This window comes from Podarcis erhardii, assembly GCF_964252035.2.
Source record: "Podarcis erhardii genome assembly, chromosome: 7".
NCBI classification, from domain to species: domain Eukaryota; kingdom Metazoa; phylum Chordata; class Lepidosauria; order Squamata; family Lacertidae; genus Podarcis; species Podarcis erhardii.
The window spans coordinates 36398307-36417382 of record NC_138511.1 but is presented as its reverse complement, the minus strand read 5'-3'; the positions used below and the strand labels follow the sequence as shown (position 1 = coordinate 36417382).

Below are 19076 nucleotides of genomic sequence, written 5' to 3'. Positions count from 1 at the left end.
CCACAAATTGGGAACCACTACTGAAAAGTCCCTTTTATTACCATTTTCATTGTGTTTTGTTTCTCTGAGCTTATTGATTTCAGTTAACCTTGCTGCCAGTTAAGTACACATAGGATTGTATCTTTAATACAGTCTTGCTTGTTTGGGTATCTGAAAATTGGCTGAAAGCTCTCCCTTTTAAAGCTTGATGGGAAATAGCATAGCCATTCTTCTTGTTCTCTTTAACAAGCTTGGAATTATGGGTGGTGGCTGTTAAATGGGAGCTCTGTTTTAACCTTGTGTATAGATTTATCTTAAGTGTCTCTAATTTGTCTGAAGGTATGAAGTGTCTATATAATTTGTGGAAGAGGCTTTGGTTTACACCCATTGTAGACTGTTGTCCTAACAATTCTTACACTCCTGATGGCTTAAATCAACTATAATACAAGTACAAAAAAGTTGTTGTCTAAACTGAGTATTTCTATTGGCTTTAAACATCTAGTCCTACTTTATGTGCTGCTTTATTTGTAGTGATAACTGTTGTCAAAAGGTTGACTGAGTAAATATACAACATTCTTAATCTGTTGTTACAATGTAAGAAAATAATATGAGCATCACAGCTCATTGAGATGGAATACAGTTCCTAGAATGTGTTCTATTTCAAAACCCACCATGAACTGTTATTTTCTTGCTGAGATTCATACCAGTTGAGCAGGGGTGGGCAGAAGGTATATTGAGATCTACTGGTAGATCTCTGGATGATTTGAAGTAGATTGGCAAGGATTTCTGACTCCCTGTAGTTTAACATCTCCCTGTGAGCTGAATTCTGATACTCAAAACAAATTTATTGACTCACAATTCTTTTCTTCTATGCCTTTTGTACCTGGCTCTGGATAGTGAATCTTGGGTTTCAAAACCAAAGTAGATATTGCAACCCTGAAAAGTGCCCACTTCTGCAAGTAAAGTACAGAATAATTGCTTGGACAATGAATCTAAAAAGGGAGACTGATGGAAGCAAATTGAATAGGATTATAGGGGTTAGTGTCAGAAACTACAGGACTTTTTGTCTATCTCTTTTTTATTAACCTTTTTATTTTTAAGTATTAAAGACTTGCAATTTAATGAGCACTATTAATGAGCTGCTGTCTTCTAGTTTATTATTCAGTCCATGAGAACAAATTGCTTTTTGTTGTTGTTGCAAGAATGGCAGATACCTCCCATGGAATACTTAAGGCTTTAAAATGGGATAATGTAGCTTGTAAACTGTGAAATGGAGTTTCACATGCACAGGCTTCATTTGCCGTTGACAAATAGCCGTGGGACCTTGTTTGCACTGTTTTTGAGGGTTTCTTCTGCGTTTATCATGGCAACCACATTTCAAGGACAAGTTTGGGCTTGCCTGTGTGACCAGCTTTGCTTAAAGATAAGCACTTGCAACTTCCTTTCTCTGCACAGAAAGTAATATATATTTATTGCTTACTACTTCTGGTGCAGATGAATTAGCCTCTTGCCTAATGTGTGCGATAAGACAAGTGCTAAGGTACTGTAAACTAACATAGTATTAACAATACAGTTGCTGATGATTAGTTATTCTCCTCAGATTTTAAGTAATTCAGTATTTGTGGTTTCTTTAAGGTGGAAATTTTCTTTATTTGAGGCAGCAATTAAACAGTAGCAGTATTCTCACTTTTTTGCTATTTAATTTTTTAGAAGGAAAATAGCAAATAAGAAATTAGAGAGTAATAGGGCTGAACTTTGAAATATCAGTTGTCCTAACACTCCTGCTTTGGAAGTTATTATATGTACAGTTTTTAGTTCATAGTATTACAGTATTAATGTATTATTATCTGTAATTTACATGACAACAGTTTTAAATCGGATGTCAGTAGGTGTCTGATCCATGCATTTACATTTATAATGTATTTACATACCTGTTCCAGTATTGCATATGCACATGGATTAATGAACACTGCTGATGCTAAGCTGGTGCTCTTCAGATGTTGTTGGAGTACAACTCCCATTTAATTCTGACCACCACTTAGGCTGACTGAGACTGTTGGAAGTTGGAGTCCAAAACATCTAGAGGGCAGCAGGTTGGAGAAGTCTAGTTTATTCTATGAGAAATTTTCTAAGGATTGCACTCATCTTGTTAAAGTTTGGAACGCTTTTTAAACAACATTTCTTTATAATACGTTGTAGGATATCATAATACAAATTGATTTCTAAACAGTGAGAACTTAAGTACAGTAAGAAAGGAGTAATATTTTTACATTAACATTGAAACTTCTAAAAAGGAGCATGTAATATTTCAGATTGCATTTTTATATTTACCCAGAGGCAATACTGAACATTTTCCCATGCTTTATTTTTCAGTCAAATCTTTTTTGATAGTAACAATGAATGATGTATGTGTTTTTAAAAGATTCATGAGTAAAGGACTGTAAGGTAATATTGGTAACTGTCCAATCTTAAAATTTACAGTCATTTGCATTTTTTTGAGAATTCTGAAATCTTCTTAAATGTAATTCAAATCTTGTTTGTAATCTCTCAGGCAATTTCCCTATGATCAGTGATGACTTAGTCAATTCCTACCATCTATTATTATGTGTCCTCGATCTAGTCTATGGAAATGCTCTCCAGTGCCCAAATCGTAAGGAGCTTCTCAATCCTAGTTTTAAAGGTACGTTTTAAAAATATTTATATAATACTGCTAATGGGGTATGCCACAAATTCATTATTTTTAATTTAAAAAAAACTTGCTTTTTTAGTTTGGCTTTGAGTGTAGTGAACCAAATATTAGACTGAAAGATTAGGTGCACCACACTGAGCGGAACTCTAAAAAGGATTAAATATAATGCAGGTTGTTCACCCTTTTGCTTTATCTGCACATTTAATTGCTCTCTAACCTTGCCATAGAAAATACAGCAGGCCAAAGAACGTATTGTTTATCCATACACAGGGCTGGATTGATGAAAAGTGAAGGGAGAGAGCATGGTTTGTATCATAGTCTTCAAGAAACAAAAATTCCTTCATAAAACAGCTAATTGATTCACATAAAAAAGCCCAAATGTTTGCTGCAGTGACAGAGGTGGTCGGTGAATGAATACTGATTTTAAACTCTGAATTGTAGATTTTAGTTGAGAAAGTGTTATTTTTAATATAAATAAGTATATAGGGAATTTTCAATTTTGCCTACTGCATCCGCTCCTTGATGCTGATGTCGTACCTGTCACTGATGTTATTTCTGTTTCTGTTGTCTGGTCTTTGACTGCTATAGAGATTGATTGAGTGCTGGAATTTTTTTCATATTAAAATACTTTTACTCCTCCCTTCCCCTCCCTACCCCCAATGCTACTTGATATCATAGGGCTGCCTGAAGACTTCCATAGTAAAGATTTTAAGGTGTTGTCTGAAACTCCTTGCATCATTGAAAAGCTCTGCTCCTTACATGATGGTTTAGTATTGGAAGCCAAGGGTATAAAAGAACATTTTTGGAAGCCCTATGTGAGGAAACTTTTTGAGAAAAAGGTATGTAACTAATTTTAAAATTTTATGCTTCATTAATGATTTGTCATTATTCCATTGCTTGCACTTAACACTGGTTCTGTTTTCTTGTAGATTCTAAAGGGAAAGGAAGAAAATCTGATGGGCTTACTGGATCCTGGAAACTTTGGAGAAAGCTTGTGAGTTTTGTAGAACAATAACATTGGTAGTCACAGAATTTGCTGGATACAGAGGTTCCATTAGTTTGCTCTCAATCTATCACAACATCCCTCACCGCTTAGAGCTAAGTTTTGAAGCCCAGTCTATCACTGGTAATGGTATGAAATTTGCTCCTGTAAATCACCATATTTTGAACCACTCAGTTTTAGTTACTTGTGAAATCCTGGGCTATAATTTTTTAGCTTCCTCAAATGCATTTGTACCTTTTAAAGGTATTTTAAACAGGAGCATCCTTGACAAATTGCCTAAATGTATGTACCATATTTTTCGCTCTATAAGACGCACCAGACCACAAGACGCACCTAGTTTTTGGAGGAGGAAAACAAGAAAAAAAATATTCTGAATCTCAGAAGCCAGAACAGCAAGAGGGATCGCTGCACAATGAAAGCAGCAATCCCTCTTGCTGTTCTGGCTTCTGAGATAGCTGTGCAGCCTGCATTCGCTCCATAAGACACACACACATTTCCCCTTACTTTTTAGGAGGGAAAAAGTGAGTCTTATAGAGCAAAAAATACGGTATGTGTTTATGTGGGTGTGTATGTATGTATGTATGTGTGTATGTACAGTGGTACCTCGGTTTAAGAACAGTCCTGTTTACGAACGATTCGGTTTACGAACTCCGCAAAACCGGAAGTAGTGTCCCGGTTTGCAACCTTTACCTCGGTCTCAGAACGGAATCCGAACGGTGGAAGGGCACCAGCAGCAGGAGGCCTCATTAGGGAAAGCACACCTCGGTTTAAGAACTGTTTCATTTTAATCCGTTTCTGGAACGGATTAAGTTTGTAAACCGAGGTACCACTGTACACACACACACACACGTTTATTAAATTTCTATCCCACCCCTTCTTCCAATCCATTTGCCTTTGAATGTGCACCAAAGTCCCAAGGTTAGTTGAGTTTTCCTAGCTCTCTTTTCACCTTTAAATATTAAAAGTTAATGGCTGGACCCTAGTTTTCTTTCTGACTCCCCCTTTTCCTTTAACCCCAAAAAATCTGCTTCTAGGGGTTGGGAGATTTGGGGAGATGGTGTGGTGAAGAGGGTTCCAGAAATCTCCTCCCCACCCCCTTCCTCTACATTAACAAATGATCAACTTAAGATCCAAATCATTTCCCATGTTTGCATTATCATAACTTGGTTCAAGATGAAGCTGGGGGATGAACAAGTGTTTTGTCCAAACATGTAGCTGCCGGACCCTGGCTTAATATCTTGGCTTCGTTTACATTTAATGGAAGACTTCCTGGTTTGATTGCTTGCCTGGGGAAGCAAGGAACAAGGCATCTGCATATGTACCTGAAAGGTTAATCCATATCTTGGCTTCATAAACTAGAGAGGTGATAATCTGAGCAGAGCAGTTCTGTCAGCAGTTTCATCTTATACAGTTAGATATCTGCTGGTTACTTTATTATATTTTGATAGTTCTCAGTAGGGATTTTTTCAACTGGAACTCACCAGAACCCAGTTCTGGCCCCCACTCCATTGTCATTACAGTGGTACCTCGTGTTATGGATGGGATCTGTTCTGGAGGGCTGTCCGTAACGTGAAATGCCTGCAACTCAAAGCACTGTGTGCGCAGGCGCGTGGCGTAATTTGGCGCTTCTGTGCAGGCACAAGCAGCGAAACCCGGAAGTAACCCATTCCAGTACTTCCTAGTTGCCGCAGGACATAACGCAAAAAGATGCAGCATGAAGCCGACGTAACACGAGTTATAAGAGAACAAGGAGGGGTGTTCATAGTGCTTTCCGGCACCTCTTTTTCTAGAAAAATAGTGCTGATTCTCACTATTTAGATTGATGCCATATTTTGAGGAAATAAATGTTGGCTTAGTAGTTACACTTTGTAAAAGTTATCATAGAAGGAATCAAAGATCCAACAGTTTTCTGTGGTAACACTTTGTAGAAATTCTAACCCTGTTTGACTTTTCTCATGACAGAAGCGAAAAGGCCTAGGAAGACCCTTTTTACTGAAACGCTTCCCTCCGTTCTGTTGCAGTCACTTATATTTTGAGTACTCAACACTGTTTATCTCTCCCCCCACGCCCCCAAATATTATAGCAAAGCCATCAACAAGGCTTATGAGGAGTACATATTGTCAGTTGGAAATCTAGATGAGCGAATATTTCTTGGAGATGATGCAGATGAAGAAATAGGAACCTTGCGAAGATGCTTAAATACAGCCTCAGGCATGGAAACAGCCAAAAGAGTTCAAGTGAAATATAATCTGCAGGAGCATTTTGAACGAGTGAGTATAGTGTGGTCTGTCGTGTGTTCTATTGGTGAGTTGTTGTCTGTCCTTAGAGTAGTCATAGTAGCATATTGCCCATGGTCAGAATTACATCTCTGGGTGTATTTGTTTCTCTGGTGAATTTCCAGGCCCAAATCAAAGTAAAGGTTGTAAGCTTTACAGTAATAACTTTAAGATCTTCTGCTGTGCTCACCCTCAGGTTGGCAAGGTGGGTTGCCAGGATGGAAATGCACCTCTTTATGGTGGTCCCACAGCCATGCTGGCCCTTCCATTGGGCCAGCACAAAATCTCTATGTTGCAGACTTTGGGGAAGGCCCTGAAGATATAACTATTCCAGACATCATGCTTGTTAACCAAGTGAGGGTCTCACTCAGGCTTCCTCAAACTTGGCCCTCCCAAATGTTTTTGGCCTACAACTCCCATGATCCCTAGCTAGCAGGACCAGTGGTCAGAGATGATGGGAATTGTAGCCTCAAAACATCTGGAGGGCCGAGTTTGAGAAAGCCTGGTCTAACTGAATTACATTCTCTCCAGTTTTGTTAAGTGTTGATTTGTAGCATTTTGAAGTTTTAATTTTAACCTTTGTCTCTTATTTTGCTTGTAAGCTGTTTAGATGGGCTTTGACCCAGAAAAGTGGCTTAAAAATATTTTGAATCATGAAATAATTAATTTTTATGTAATCATTGTAGTAATTTCAGTTCTTAAAGTATTTTCATGTTGCTGCTGTTTAGGCAAAATCCTTTAGAATAGCAACACCTCTTACTGGTCGAAAGTATATAAAGGAGAGCGACCCGTGTACAAGTCCCATTTCCATAGCCACATACAGCTTGACCCGACTTCATACAATGCTGACAGGCCTGAAAAATAGCCCTAGTGAAAATCTTGAGCAGATTTTCAGGTTAGTAGAATCACTGCTTTAAAATGAGTTGGTCTAATCTTCCTGGAACATTACAGACCGGAAAGCCAAATATAGAAAACAAGAATTTTTAGATTAATTGAAGGAGTTTGATATTATATTACTTCAGAATACATAGTATTGTGATCACAGATGCATGAACAGCTTTGTCATTTCCCCCCTCTCTCCATTTGGGCAGAGATACAGTTCTCTGGAGTAATTACCTTTTAAGATTATATGTAGCCTCTTTGTGTATAAGAAAGCATACACTGTGTTCTTCTTATGCTCCCCTGTTCTTGGATGAAATAACGACACCTGTTTTTATAACTGGCATTTAATGGTATTTCATTACCATGGTAAATCAGTTTATTTGTTGGAAATGCAACACAACAAAATTTAATAAAATTAGCAAAACTAAACATGCAGAGTTCCATCTTGTGGTGGCATTTCATGCTAGTCCTACTCAGAGTAGACCCATTGAAGTTAATGGACTAGGCTAACATAGGTTTGTTAGTTTCAGTAGGTCTACCCTAAGTAGACCCTGGCTGAAGGCAGTATGTTAAAAATAAAATAATTCTATGAACAATGGCTGGATAAAAGTGGTATTACTTCATAGTATTCTGAAAAACCATATCACCCCTTTCTTCTTAATTTACAAAAAAAAATAAAAATTGATTTTTTTTCTGGCCAGGGCTTGTTCCAGGGATCCTTCTTTGTCAATTGCTAACAGGGTGAAAGAAATGTATGACATTTATTGTCAGAGAACACCATCACAGGGAGAACCTGGTAGCTTCTCTAAAGGTAAGGCCATACTATGCTCTTATATAAAGCAACTTCCACTGTGTTCTGATATTTCCAGTGATCGCTGTACACAGTGCAGCTAGTATTTGAAAGCTGCCTGGCCTTTGAACATGTGTTCTCTCCGAAAACTGATCCATCTGGAAATAGTGTAGTATAGCCTTATAAGAACATGTTTGTAATTTCTATTTGTTTCAAGGGATTTAAAAGTAATTATTGTTGTTTGGAAGCATTCCCCTCCCCCATTACGATTCTTTTTAATGGTGGCTGACGAAATCTAGCCCCAAGTCTTGAATTTCTTTTCTTAATGTGCAGAAATCGTTGGAAAACACTTTCGTCTTGCTGAGGTCCTTTATTATAAGGTATTGGAGTCTGTCATTGAGCAAGAAAAGAGAAGACTAGGAAATGCTGATTTATCTGTAAGTAAGTCAGAATAGTTCACATAAATTTTCAACATCTTTTATTTCAAAATAAACTAATACAAAATGAAATATTTACCTACAATAAGAATTATGGTAATCAGTCCATAAGCTGGCACCAATTTAGTCATTGTTTTCTGCAGGGTCTTTAAGATTGCCTAACCTCGTAGTTTGTGTAAATATAATGTTAAACTAATGAAATTTCTGTTGCCTTGAGATCAAAGCAGTTTATCCTCTTCTATGCAATAGTATAACCTCTCCTCCAGAGAAATTGCTATGTGAGTTGCAGTCTCCATGACAGTGAATAAAATGGTCATTTTAAAATGCTCATATATATATAAACCTTGGCAGTATTAAAAACATTTAATATTGTTGACAGGTATTGTTATCCCAGTTGTCCCAGAATAACCAACAGACGCCGGCTGCATGATAAGTCCATTGCCCAGAAGGGATCTGTCTTTATAAGTAGATGAGACCTGTGAGGTGTGCATATTCCCCAACAAAGAAATGCTGCCTTCCTAAATTGAAATTAAATGAGGAGTCTGTGTGTGCAGGAGATTCATGAACATGGGTCTTCCTGTCCTAGTGATTGGCCATAACCGTGAGGTTTAGGAACAAATGATAGAGATGCATAACTCAGACATTTTCCTTTGCCTGCTCAGTGTCAACTTCCACCTTACTGGTGCAAATTAGTTAGTGGCAAATTATATCGTGTTAGATTTTTTTAAGGACTTGCTTGAATGAAGAAATGCTTTTTGCATTTTTATGCTGAACTGATTGAATTATTCACTGTACAACACTTTTTCAATCCTAGGGGATTCTGGAGCATGATGTGTTTCACAGATCTCTCATGGCTTGCTGCCTCGAGATAATTATTTACTCTTACAAAGCAACTGATAGTTTTCCATTCATCGCCGATATATTTGATGTTCCTGCCTTTCACTTTTATAAGGTGAATTCTTTTTTACCATTTGCTCTGACTTCTAAAAGTCAGCAAGGAAAATGTTATAATTTACTAAGAAGTTAACACCTTTTAATTTTTAAAAATGCTATTGAATTTCATAGTAGTTTCAAAGACATAACAATGTTTGTTTGTTTAAACTTGCAATATTTGTTATAGGTGATAGAGATTCTGATTAGAGCAGAAGATGGCCTTTGCAGAGAGGTAGTGAAGCACCTTAATCACATCGAAGAGCAGATTTTAGAAAGTCTGGCATGGAAAGCAGAATCACCGTTGTGGGACAAAATCAAAGAAAATGAAAATAAAGTTCCCACATGTGAGGAGGTAAAATATGGGGCTTATCTGCCGTGTGTGTATATACTTCTTTATTTAGTACTTGGGAATTTATTCTGCCTGTTTAACCAAAATGGGAAGGATTTAGCCCCTGTTCATCAGCTGAGAAGCAGAGGGCTGACTCCTGTTTTTGCACTCTGTCTGAATTGAACCCCACACACCTGTCACTCAGATCCTAAGCCCAGCCTGTGGAGAGTTACCACCAACTTAACCCTAAACCAGCACTATCCAACCTATTACCCTATGGAAGTTTCAGGCTACAACTCCCATCATTCTTGGCGGTTGGCCATTCTGGCTGGGGCTGATAAGAGCTGTGGTCAGCATTCATTGCCCCTTTCCCCCATCCCATTCCTCTACTGAGGCAGCTCCTTAAAAACTGTCTGCAGTGTCTGCCAGCAGTGCTTTTTCTTGTAGTCAGTGAAGCTATTTAGGATGCATGGATTCAGGTCTTCAGCCAATTCTACATTAAAACTGCCAGCAGCTTGGCCTCTAGGAATATAATGGGCACAACCATCCCTTGAGTCTTCATGTCCTGCTGTTGGTCAATAATGGGTCCTCCTTTCCTTTAGACATCATTTGATTGTTCAGTATCTCATTTTCTTTGCCCAGTGAGAGCAAGAGGGTGAGTGAAATGGGCGGAGACTATTTGCCAGCAGGCTCATCATATAGGTTTAAGCAGACTTGCATGCAGATCCAGCTTGTTATCCCTCATTACTTTCTGCAAGGAAACACTGAACCAGCAATTTTTAAGAAAATCTAAAGATGTACATTAAGTAAAGAACTATTCCCCTCCAATGTGCCCAACTGATCTAGTTCTATTAGAATGTCATTGAAGTCTGTCACAGCAGTCCAGGATTATTACTGGAGTTTCTGGCTCCTGCATGAAGGAACTAGAAAACAGATTAAACTGTGGCTGCAGTCTTGTACCACCTTCCTGTGAGTAAGTACAGTACCACTGAATTAAATGGGACTTGCTTCTGAGTAGACAGTAATGTACAGATCAGATGTCATGTTTCTAGATATCTCAACCATGCTATGAGATTGTGTGCTTTCCTGTTCCTACATGTTTATTTATTTAAAGAAATATATGGTCTCTTAAAAAAACAAACAGATCACATTAAAATCCCCCTTCCCAGTTTGCTTATAACTGGAATTTTCTATTATATTTAGATCCCAACTTACTATTCTTACAGCTTCCTAGGGTTTTTCAAAACTGTTGTTCAAATCTTGGGTTGTAGGGAAGACTGGGACATCATTAGCCACAGTTTGCACTAGATTAAAACCATGATTTGAAGCAATTTGGGTAAATGGTAACTCCTGTTTTGGACATAACAGTGGAGGTTAAAAATTCAACAAAAAGCAGCAGGGAGAAAAAACTCTAAAAGGCTGCAGAATGATCTTCTAATGGCTGAACTGGACTACAGAGAGCAACATTTTTAAAGAGTTTTTGCAAGGATAAAAAATGCATGAATCTTATGTTTTTAGGTAATGCCATCTCAGTATTTTGAAAAGTCAAATGGAAACAGTGTGACAGGTTCCCCTTTAACCCCAAGGAGACTGAATGAGATTCGTGCTGAAACTGGAACACTGGGAAAGGGTAAGATTTACTCAGCTTATCACAAGGTGCATCTTGTCTCAGTGTTTGCACATCAAGAATATTACTACTTAAACACCACCTCATATTGGACAGGGCATGATCATATTGGGAAAAAGGCCTGAGGATGATGATAATCAGCTGTGACTTACGTTGGCGTATTCACAAGGAGCATTCTCTTCCATGAAATTGACATACTAAAATAATCTGACAACCTTGCCACATCCAAAATGTACATGAGCCCTTAATCTGATGTTTTGAGTGGGATTAAACTTTAAATAAGAAGGTATTGGATTACATGCAATTCTCCCCCCACTTTCTTTGTCAATCTGCAGGCCTTTCATCTTCTCCAACCACGCTTTATGAGAGATACAGCTCTCCGACAAGTAACCCTACGAGGAGAAGGCTCTTTGTTGATAATGACCCCCCTACTGAGGCCACTCGGACTCCTGTGAGGGTCTCCCAGCAGCCCGTGATCAGTACAATGTCTGTTCAGAACGTCTCCACAGAAACAATACCTGTCACTCCTGTGCCTGGGCAGACTTTAGTAACTGTAGCGACCGCAACTGTGACTGCAAATAATGGACAGACAGTTACAATACCGGTACAAGGTAAGGAGGATGCATGGTCTTTGCAAGATGTAGGAAATAACCATTCCGGTGGCTCCCAGTGCCATCGTTGGGGTGAGGATTGTAGTGAAGTGGGTGAATCATATAATTGAAGAGTTTGAAGGTACCCCTTCTCAGTAGGGACCCTCTTAGGAGTTCCTCCACCCTCAGAAAGGGGGGGGAGTGGCAGCCCGCAAGAGTGCATACTCTGTGGCAACCCCTAAATAGTGGAATTCCCTCCCCACGAAAGTATGTTTGCACCTTCTGCCATATAACGAAGATGTAACTTTTAACCCTGACCTTTGACACTTGAAGTATCTATTTTTAGACCAGGGTGAGAGGGTCTGTAGGGTAGAAGTAAGAGAGTAAATAATAAAATAAAAAAATTCCTTCCAGTAGCACCTTAAAGACCAACTGAGTTAGTTCTAGGTATGAGCTACTGGAAGGAATTTTTTTATTTTGTTTTGACCATGGCAGACCAACACGGCTACCTATCTGTAACTAGAGTAAATAATGTTCCCAAAATTCAGACTTCCCAGTACGCAAGCTACTTTCAGCCCCAGAAGCAAATTGGCTTTCCCCCCTTTTTCTCAAATTTCAGTATGTACATTTTCATATACTTCCCTAAGTAGTAGGAACCTTTTGTTCCAAATGTTTCTGGATTTTCTCCCAGCGGTCCCTTTGCAGCATTTATTTGCTCTTCCTTTTACAGGCATTGCCAATGAAAATGGAGGAATAACTTTCATTCCAGTCCAGGTCAACGTAAGTGGGCAGGCCCAGCCACTGCCCAGTTCCATCCAGCCTCTCAGTGCCCAGACCCTTGCTGGGACTCTCAGTACTCAACAAATGACTGGCACAGCCCTTCAGTTACAAGGCCAGTTCCAGCAGATTGCCCTTCCCGGAGAGCGACAAAAGCAGCAAATGGGCAGTAGCAGTGCTAAGTCCAGGAAGGCCGGCTCACTTGCACTCTTCTTTAGAAAGGTACATCCAGCATAGAAAATCACATGTGTCACTACAGTGCTGACTTGGCTGGAAATCCAAGCTTGCTTTCTTAGGGTAAGAACATCCTCAGACAGGGAGATGTGTATGATAAACTCAGACCATTTTTTTCTAAGTCTACTCTGCCCATCGTAAATAAGAGTTCAAAATCCACATTGTTCTAGCTGATTTTACTGCAACATTCCTCAGTCCTCAGTCATGTTCAGACATATTAGTTTGAACTTCATGCAGTCTCTTACCTTTTATGATGGTGATTTAGAAGAGGTTGTTGTGCCTCTCACATTTATACAGAGTACCACCCCATAACTGCTTCTGATTGATTGATTGATTGATTGATTGATTGATTGATTGATTGATTGAATCTGCAAAGGGCATTTTTGGCTGCCAGCCAACCAGATGTTCTCCTAGAAAGGGATCCCTCTCTTCATCCCTCCCAACCCATTTCCCACCCCCATAGCATCCCCTGGCTTTGCATTCCTGTTAAAAAGGGGACTTTGCTCTTCCTTGCTTGCTTTCCAGCCACCTTTTTGAAAAATAATAGTTGAAGTGAAATCTTGTTGATAAAATCGGGTATATAAGCTTAAGGAATACAACTCGCATATGTTAGGTTTGTGACCATAGTAAAGCATTGTTTTTATAATAGGCATCAACATTTTTTGTATCAGTTCCAATGTTCATTACAGTCTATTTACTAAGAAACAAAAAGTACAAAATAGAAAACCCAGCCTCAGTAGAACCCGTTATTAACACTACTCACTCCTGAACAGGCTGGCTATTGCTCAGGCAGGTCAACTTTAGACAACTGCTTTATGCTCAAGCATATTATTGATAAACACGTCTTGCAATTCCAGCTAAATATTTATGTGGCTTTCATTGATTTGAAAGCTGCTTTCAATTCTATCTTTTGGGAGCAAACTATAATCAATGGGGGTTGATATGCAGCTTTTCAAATGCATAATGGTGCTATATTCTGGCACATCTTTGTGAGTTAGAATAAATGGAGGGCATCTATCTGACACTCTTCCGGTTACAAAAGGAGTAAGACAAGGATGTCTACTTGCCCCCCTTCAATATATTTATAAATGATGTAGCTGAGTTTCTAAGAGGTTCTAAGAGCACTGTTTTCCAGTAAAAATCAGAAATATTTAGTCCTCCTTTATGCAGATGATGCAATCCTGATTTCCTGCATCCAATTGGGCTTGTGCAGACTGCTGAATTGGTTCAGCTTGTATTGCAAGAATGAGCATCTTACTATAAATTCCCAAAAAACAAAAGTTATGTATGATATTTGGCAAATCCAAGAAAGCTCACAATTGGTCACTCAATGGAAATACACGGGAGCAAGTATTCTCTTTTAAGTATCTCAGTGTGGTCTTTCAGTGGACAGGGAAATGGTCTGCACAGGTCCACTCAAGCACCCTATTAGCTGGTAGAACTTGAAATGGACTATTACAATTCCACCTTACAAAAGGGGGCAACTTGGTTCAGCCTACTTTAGAACTTTGTAAGACTAGGGTGTTGCCAAAGTTGTTATTTGGAGCACCACTGTGGGCCATGACTAATTTAGATCACTGGAGATAGTGCAGAACAAATTTTTACAACTTCTATCTTTCTTAGGAACTCCTTTATGTTGGCCTGTCCAATCCGCTAATGGAAGGACATTTAGTCTTGTCTGTGTAAAGGCTATCATTTTAACATTTGGTAAATCTACCTTGGCAGAGATGGATACAGTGGAATAAAAAAAGCATAAATTTGTTAGATTGACAAATCCTGATGATCCCAGAAGGGAAGGTTGTCTTTTGCAAAGACTTGTTTTTAGTTGTCTGATGTAGAAAGGTATATATCCTTTAGAACATCCACATATCTTGCCACGGCTTTACAAATTTGTGTAATAAAACTTAAAGGGGGAATGGGAAATTATTTATCTTCTAAAGGTCAAGGAGTAAAAATGTAAACCACTACAGTGGTAGCTTGGTTTACAACCATAATCTGTTCCGGAGGTCTGGTTGTAAACCAAAATAGGTTGTAACCCAAGGCACGCTTTTGCCAATGGGGCCTCCAAAAAAAATTTTAAAAATTGGTTGTAATTTTAAAAATGGGACACGCACTTCCAGGTTTGACGTGGTTGTAATCCAAGACAGTTGTAATCCAAAGTGGTTGCAAACCAAGGTACCACTGTATTAGTAGCAGTATTCTTGTTATTATCATTTTTATGTGTGTAATGGCTGTTTGCTAAACACAATAAACCAAACTGAGTAACAGGGACTAACAATCATAGCAGTTCTGAGAAGGAAATGACAATATTCAGACATTTTGCCACTTGTTTGGTAATGATTTATTACCCCCTTTCAAGGAAGATACTTCAAAAGGGTCTCTTTGAATTGACCAAGAAACTTCATCTTAAGAATTATGCATTTTCTTAACTCCATTATAACATCCACAGTAATAGAACAAACAACAGATGGTTTCAGTATCTGAATGTTTACAGCACCTATCCTTGATAGGATCGTTGGAGGGTAAAACATTAAAACAGAACAACAAAATGTTCTCTTACACTTTGGTTTAGTTAGAAAATTTAGATATGGCATATGTATGTTAAAAATACCAAGGTAGGACCAGTGACCTTAGTGTACATGGTTCATTAACAGATATGAAACACAGAATTCTGTAAACACCTAATATAGGGTAATTCTGACAGTCTCCTCTCTGTATTAGGTATTCCACTTAGCAAGCATCCGTCTGCGGGATCTCTGTCTTAAACTGGATATTTCGGATGAGCTGAGGAAGAAAATATGGACATGTTTTGAGTTTTCGCTGGTACAGTGCTCTGAACTCATGATGGACCGGCATTTAGACCAGCTCTTAATGTGTGCCATTTATGTAATAGCAAAGGTAAAGGTTCACAAAAGGTACATTTGGGGGGGGGTGCTAAATAACTTGAAAGAAGAGAGATCTAGTTATGGCAGTGAATCCCCCTCTTGTGTTTTAGGTTACAAAAGAAGACACATCGTTTCAGAACATCATGCGCTGCTATAGGACCCAGCCACAAGCTAAGAGCCAAGTAAGCAGGTTTTTTGTTGGTTGGTTGGTTGGTTGTAAACCAGTATGCATCTTTTTTCCATTCTCATTTCACCATTTAAAGATTTTGCTAAATATAAATCAAATAAAACATGATAAATCAGATCCCAGTCAACTGAGGGCACTGGAAAACTTTCCAGGTCCCTACCCCGCCTGCCCCCCAGAAAGTCCACATCAGCGTAGAACACCCACTGAATATAATGACCCTAAGTTAGTCATTATATTCAGTGGGTCTGACTATGTGCAGTGCATACAGAAATTGATCATTGCTCACTAGGAATGTCCCATTGGAATGAATGGTCTAGGTCCTGATTGCAGCAGTTCGTATAATTGAGCATATTTAGAGTTTTCCATAAAATAATTAACATTTATATATGAAGCCTCTGTTTATATGAGACAAGGGAGTAATCTTCTGTAATTCTTCTCTTTCATCTACCACAACTTTGGCTTTTGGAAGGTGTATCGAAGCGTCCTGATTAAAGGCAGAAGACGAAGACATTCAGGCAACAGTGACAGCAATAACCAGCAGAATTCCCCGACTGAAAGAAATAAGGATAGAAGTAAGTGGCTGTAATATGTTTTGATGAAAGATTTGGCCCCTGCGGTTGCCCTACCCTTCTCTAGCTGAAGGAATCCTGAAAAAGGATGCAGCCGTATGTGCACTTGCTTGAGAACAGGCCCCATCAAGCACAGTAGGGCTTATTTCTTTGACCATGGAGAGGACTGAACTGCATGGGAATCCAGGATTTGAATACTCTAGAGCAGGGGTTCCCAACTTTTTTGGCCATGCCCCACCTAAGCATCTCTAAAATCCTGGTGCCCTGCCCCCTGTGGCATATAATTCTTATTATTCAAAAAGTGAATTTCTATTCATGTAGAGGAAGCCTAAAAGGCCATTCACTGTTAACTCATTCTCAACTTGCCCCCCTAAAAATCAGATTGCCCCCCTGTGGGGCGTGTGCCCCATGTTGGGAATCACGGCTCTAGAGTGTCCCAGGCTTCCTGTAAGCTCTTGAACTGCCTGCAAGACAGTTGTTGAGCAGAAAGAGCAGCACTTAGAAATCATGGCATTCCAACAAAGGCCATATGAAAAAGCAGCTGGATAATCTGCACCTGCTTTAAAGCGTTATTGGCTGGGACTGTTTGATGATCATCCAGTAGCAAGAGGAAAATATTGATATGTATGTTTTGTTTAGCAAGTTCTTTAGAACTTGATGAAAAAACTTCCATTGTGCCTTCACAGCAAGCAGAGACTCTAGCCCAGTGATGAGATCTAGTAGCACCCTGCCAGTGCCGCAGCCCAGCAGTGCTCCCCCTACTCCAACACGCTTGACTGGAGCAAACAGTGAAATTGAGGAAGAAGAGCGCGGAGACCTGATCCAGTTTTATAACAACGTCTATAGTGACCGAATTAAAGGCTTTGCCCTGAAGTACTCTTCATCCAATGGAGTAAGAAGCCTTTCCTGCTTTGTAATAAGTCTTATTAATGTCAGAAAAAACAATGTTGTACAGTCTACTTTGTGGTCCTAGAAACAAGTGTCCATTGCTGCTTTTAAAATAGTACCATAGACAGCGGCAGCAATGCATCTGAATACCAGTTGATGGAAACAATGGGAGGGGAGAGGGCTCTTGTGCTTAAGTCCTGCTTGTGGGTTTCCCACTGGTTTGCCACTGTGAGAACAGGATGCTGGACTAGAGGAGTCACTGGCCTGATCCAGCAGGTTTTTTTATTATGTTCTTACTTGTGAAGGATACATTTTGTTTTTGTGTGTTTACCTCCAAAGGACATTTGCGGGGCGGGTACAAACTATATTTATACCACATCTAGATTATAATAGTAAAAGGTCTATATCTAGCTCTAGAAATTGCACTGCTAGTAGGACTTCTTTTTTACTCTGCATCTAGACATAGTCTGTTATGCTAGGGTTGAGGCTGAAGCAGCAAAGCTTTAGCAATATTTGTTGCTTTTGAGTTAAATATTGGGAGGGGGTTAAAAAATGCATCTCTAGATGTAAAATAGTGTTGCACAAATGTACAGAGTAACATGAAACAAGACCTCTTGAACTGAACTATCCAGAATGGTTTTAAAACTAGTTACCATGTCTTGTTCTCTATAGGTTTGTCACTTGAACATCTTTGACATTTGTATATTTGATAAATGCACACTGTGGAACACAGCATTCACTTTATGTGGTAAATGCAGGTCCTCTAATAATTTCCTTAAATATTGAAATAAATATAATTGAGTTGAGTGCTGCTGAATCTATTCCAGATTGGTTATCCCAGTGTATCTATCTCAGTCTTACTGGTGCAAAAACAAAAGCATACTCTGAGTCATTTCATGGTGTGGATCACCATGCAATGTCTCAAATGCATAACATCCTGGTTTCTCTGCTGTGTGGATAACTGCAGATTAATTTTGCTATCTTTGTATGACAGACTGAAGCACCTCCCCTGTCTCCATATCCTTTTGTAAGAAGTGGCTCTCCCCGCAGAATACAGCTTTCTCAGAATCACTCGATTTACATCTCCCCTCACAAAAACGAGTTTGCACTTTCTCCACGTGAGAAAATATTCTATTACTTTAGCAGTAGCCCATCAAAGGTAAACGTTTACTATTGATCTCCAAACTCTTTCATTAGCTAATAAGTTAAAGGTTTTAACAAGCTTAATTTTAATGAACTTGTAATTTAGCAAAACATTTATATACAGTGGTGCCCCGCAAGACGAATGCCTCGCTAAACGAAAAACCCGCAAGACGAAAGGGTTTTCAGATTTTTTAGCGGCTTCGCAAGACGAATTTCCCTATGGGCTTGCTTCGCAAAACGAAAGCCCATAGGGAAATCTCCGGGGACAGCGGGGAACCCTCCTCCCACCGCAAGCCCCGGGAAGAGAGGAGAAGCTGCGCGCCTTCCCCTCTGTTCCCGGACCTGTCCTGAAGGCTTGCGGTGGGAGGTCCGGGAACAGAGGAGAAGGCGCGCAGCTTCTCCTCTCTTCCCGGGGCTTGCGGTGGGAGGAGGGTTTTTCCTCCCCACCGCCAACATTCAGAAGGCTGTTCTGAAGGCTGGCGGTGGGAAGAAAAGCCCTTCTCCCGCCTCCAGCCTTCAGAAGAGTTCCCCGCAGGGCTCCCCAAGCTGTGAATGTCTACCGCGCGCGAGGGGCGCTCTGCTTAAGAGCGCCCCTCGTGCGGGGCAGCAGGCTGCTATCCGCAGCTTGGAGAGCCCTGTGGGGAAGTCCGGCAGGGCTCCCCAAGCTGCAGATGTCTGCCCCGGGCGAGGGGCGCTCTGCTTCAGAGCGTCCCTCGCACCTGGCAGCAGGCTGCTATTCGCAGCCTAGGCAGCCCTGCAGGAACTCTTCTGAAGGCTGGCGGCGGGAGAAGGGCTTTTCTTCCCACCGCCAGCCTTCAGAAGGCTGTTCTGAAGCCTGGCGGTGGGGAGAAAAGTCCTC

The 19076-nt window shown here is 39.9% G+C and overlaps 1 protein-coding gene across 1 annotated transcript in view; it reads left to right on the top strand.

Annotated features, from left to right (window-relative positions):
• Positions 1 to 19076, top strand: part of RBL2 (RB transcriptional corepressor like 2) — a 30543-nt gene that overhangs the window by 9537 nt on the left and 1930 nt on the right. Inside the window, exons 5-21 of the mRNA XM_081870160.1 lie at positions 2531 to 2659; positions 3347 to 3507; positions 3598 to 3662; positions 5755 to 5941; positions 6676 to 6842; positions 7531 to 7640; positions 7953 to 8056; positions 8871 to 9008; positions 9177 to 9341; positions 10836 to 10947; positions 11280 to 11555; positions 12265 to 12533; positions 15267 to 15443; positions 15541 to 15612; positions 16087 to 16189; positions 16873 to 17078; positions 18069 to 18233. Coding sequence (XP_081726286.1) covers positions 2531 to 2659; positions 3347 to 3507; positions 3598 to 3662; positions 5755 to 5941; positions 6676 to 6842; positions 7531 to 7640; positions 7953 to 8056; positions 8871 to 9008; positions 9177 to 9341; positions 10836 to 10947; positions 11280 to 11555; positions 12265 to 12533; positions 15267 to 15443; positions 15541 to 15612; positions 16087 to 16189; positions 16873 to 17078; positions 18069 to 18233 — 2606 coding nt within the window. The remainder of the gene's footprint in view (positions 1 to 2530; positions 2660 to 3346; positions 3508 to 3597; positions 3663 to 5754; positions 5942 to 6675; positions 6843 to 7530; positions 7641 to 7952; positions 8057 to 8870; positions 9009 to 9176; positions 9342 to 10835; positions 10948 to 11279; positions 11556 to 12264; positions 12534 to 15266; positions 15444 to 15540; positions 15613 to 16086; positions 16190 to 16872; positions 17079 to 18068; positions 18234 to 19076) is intronic.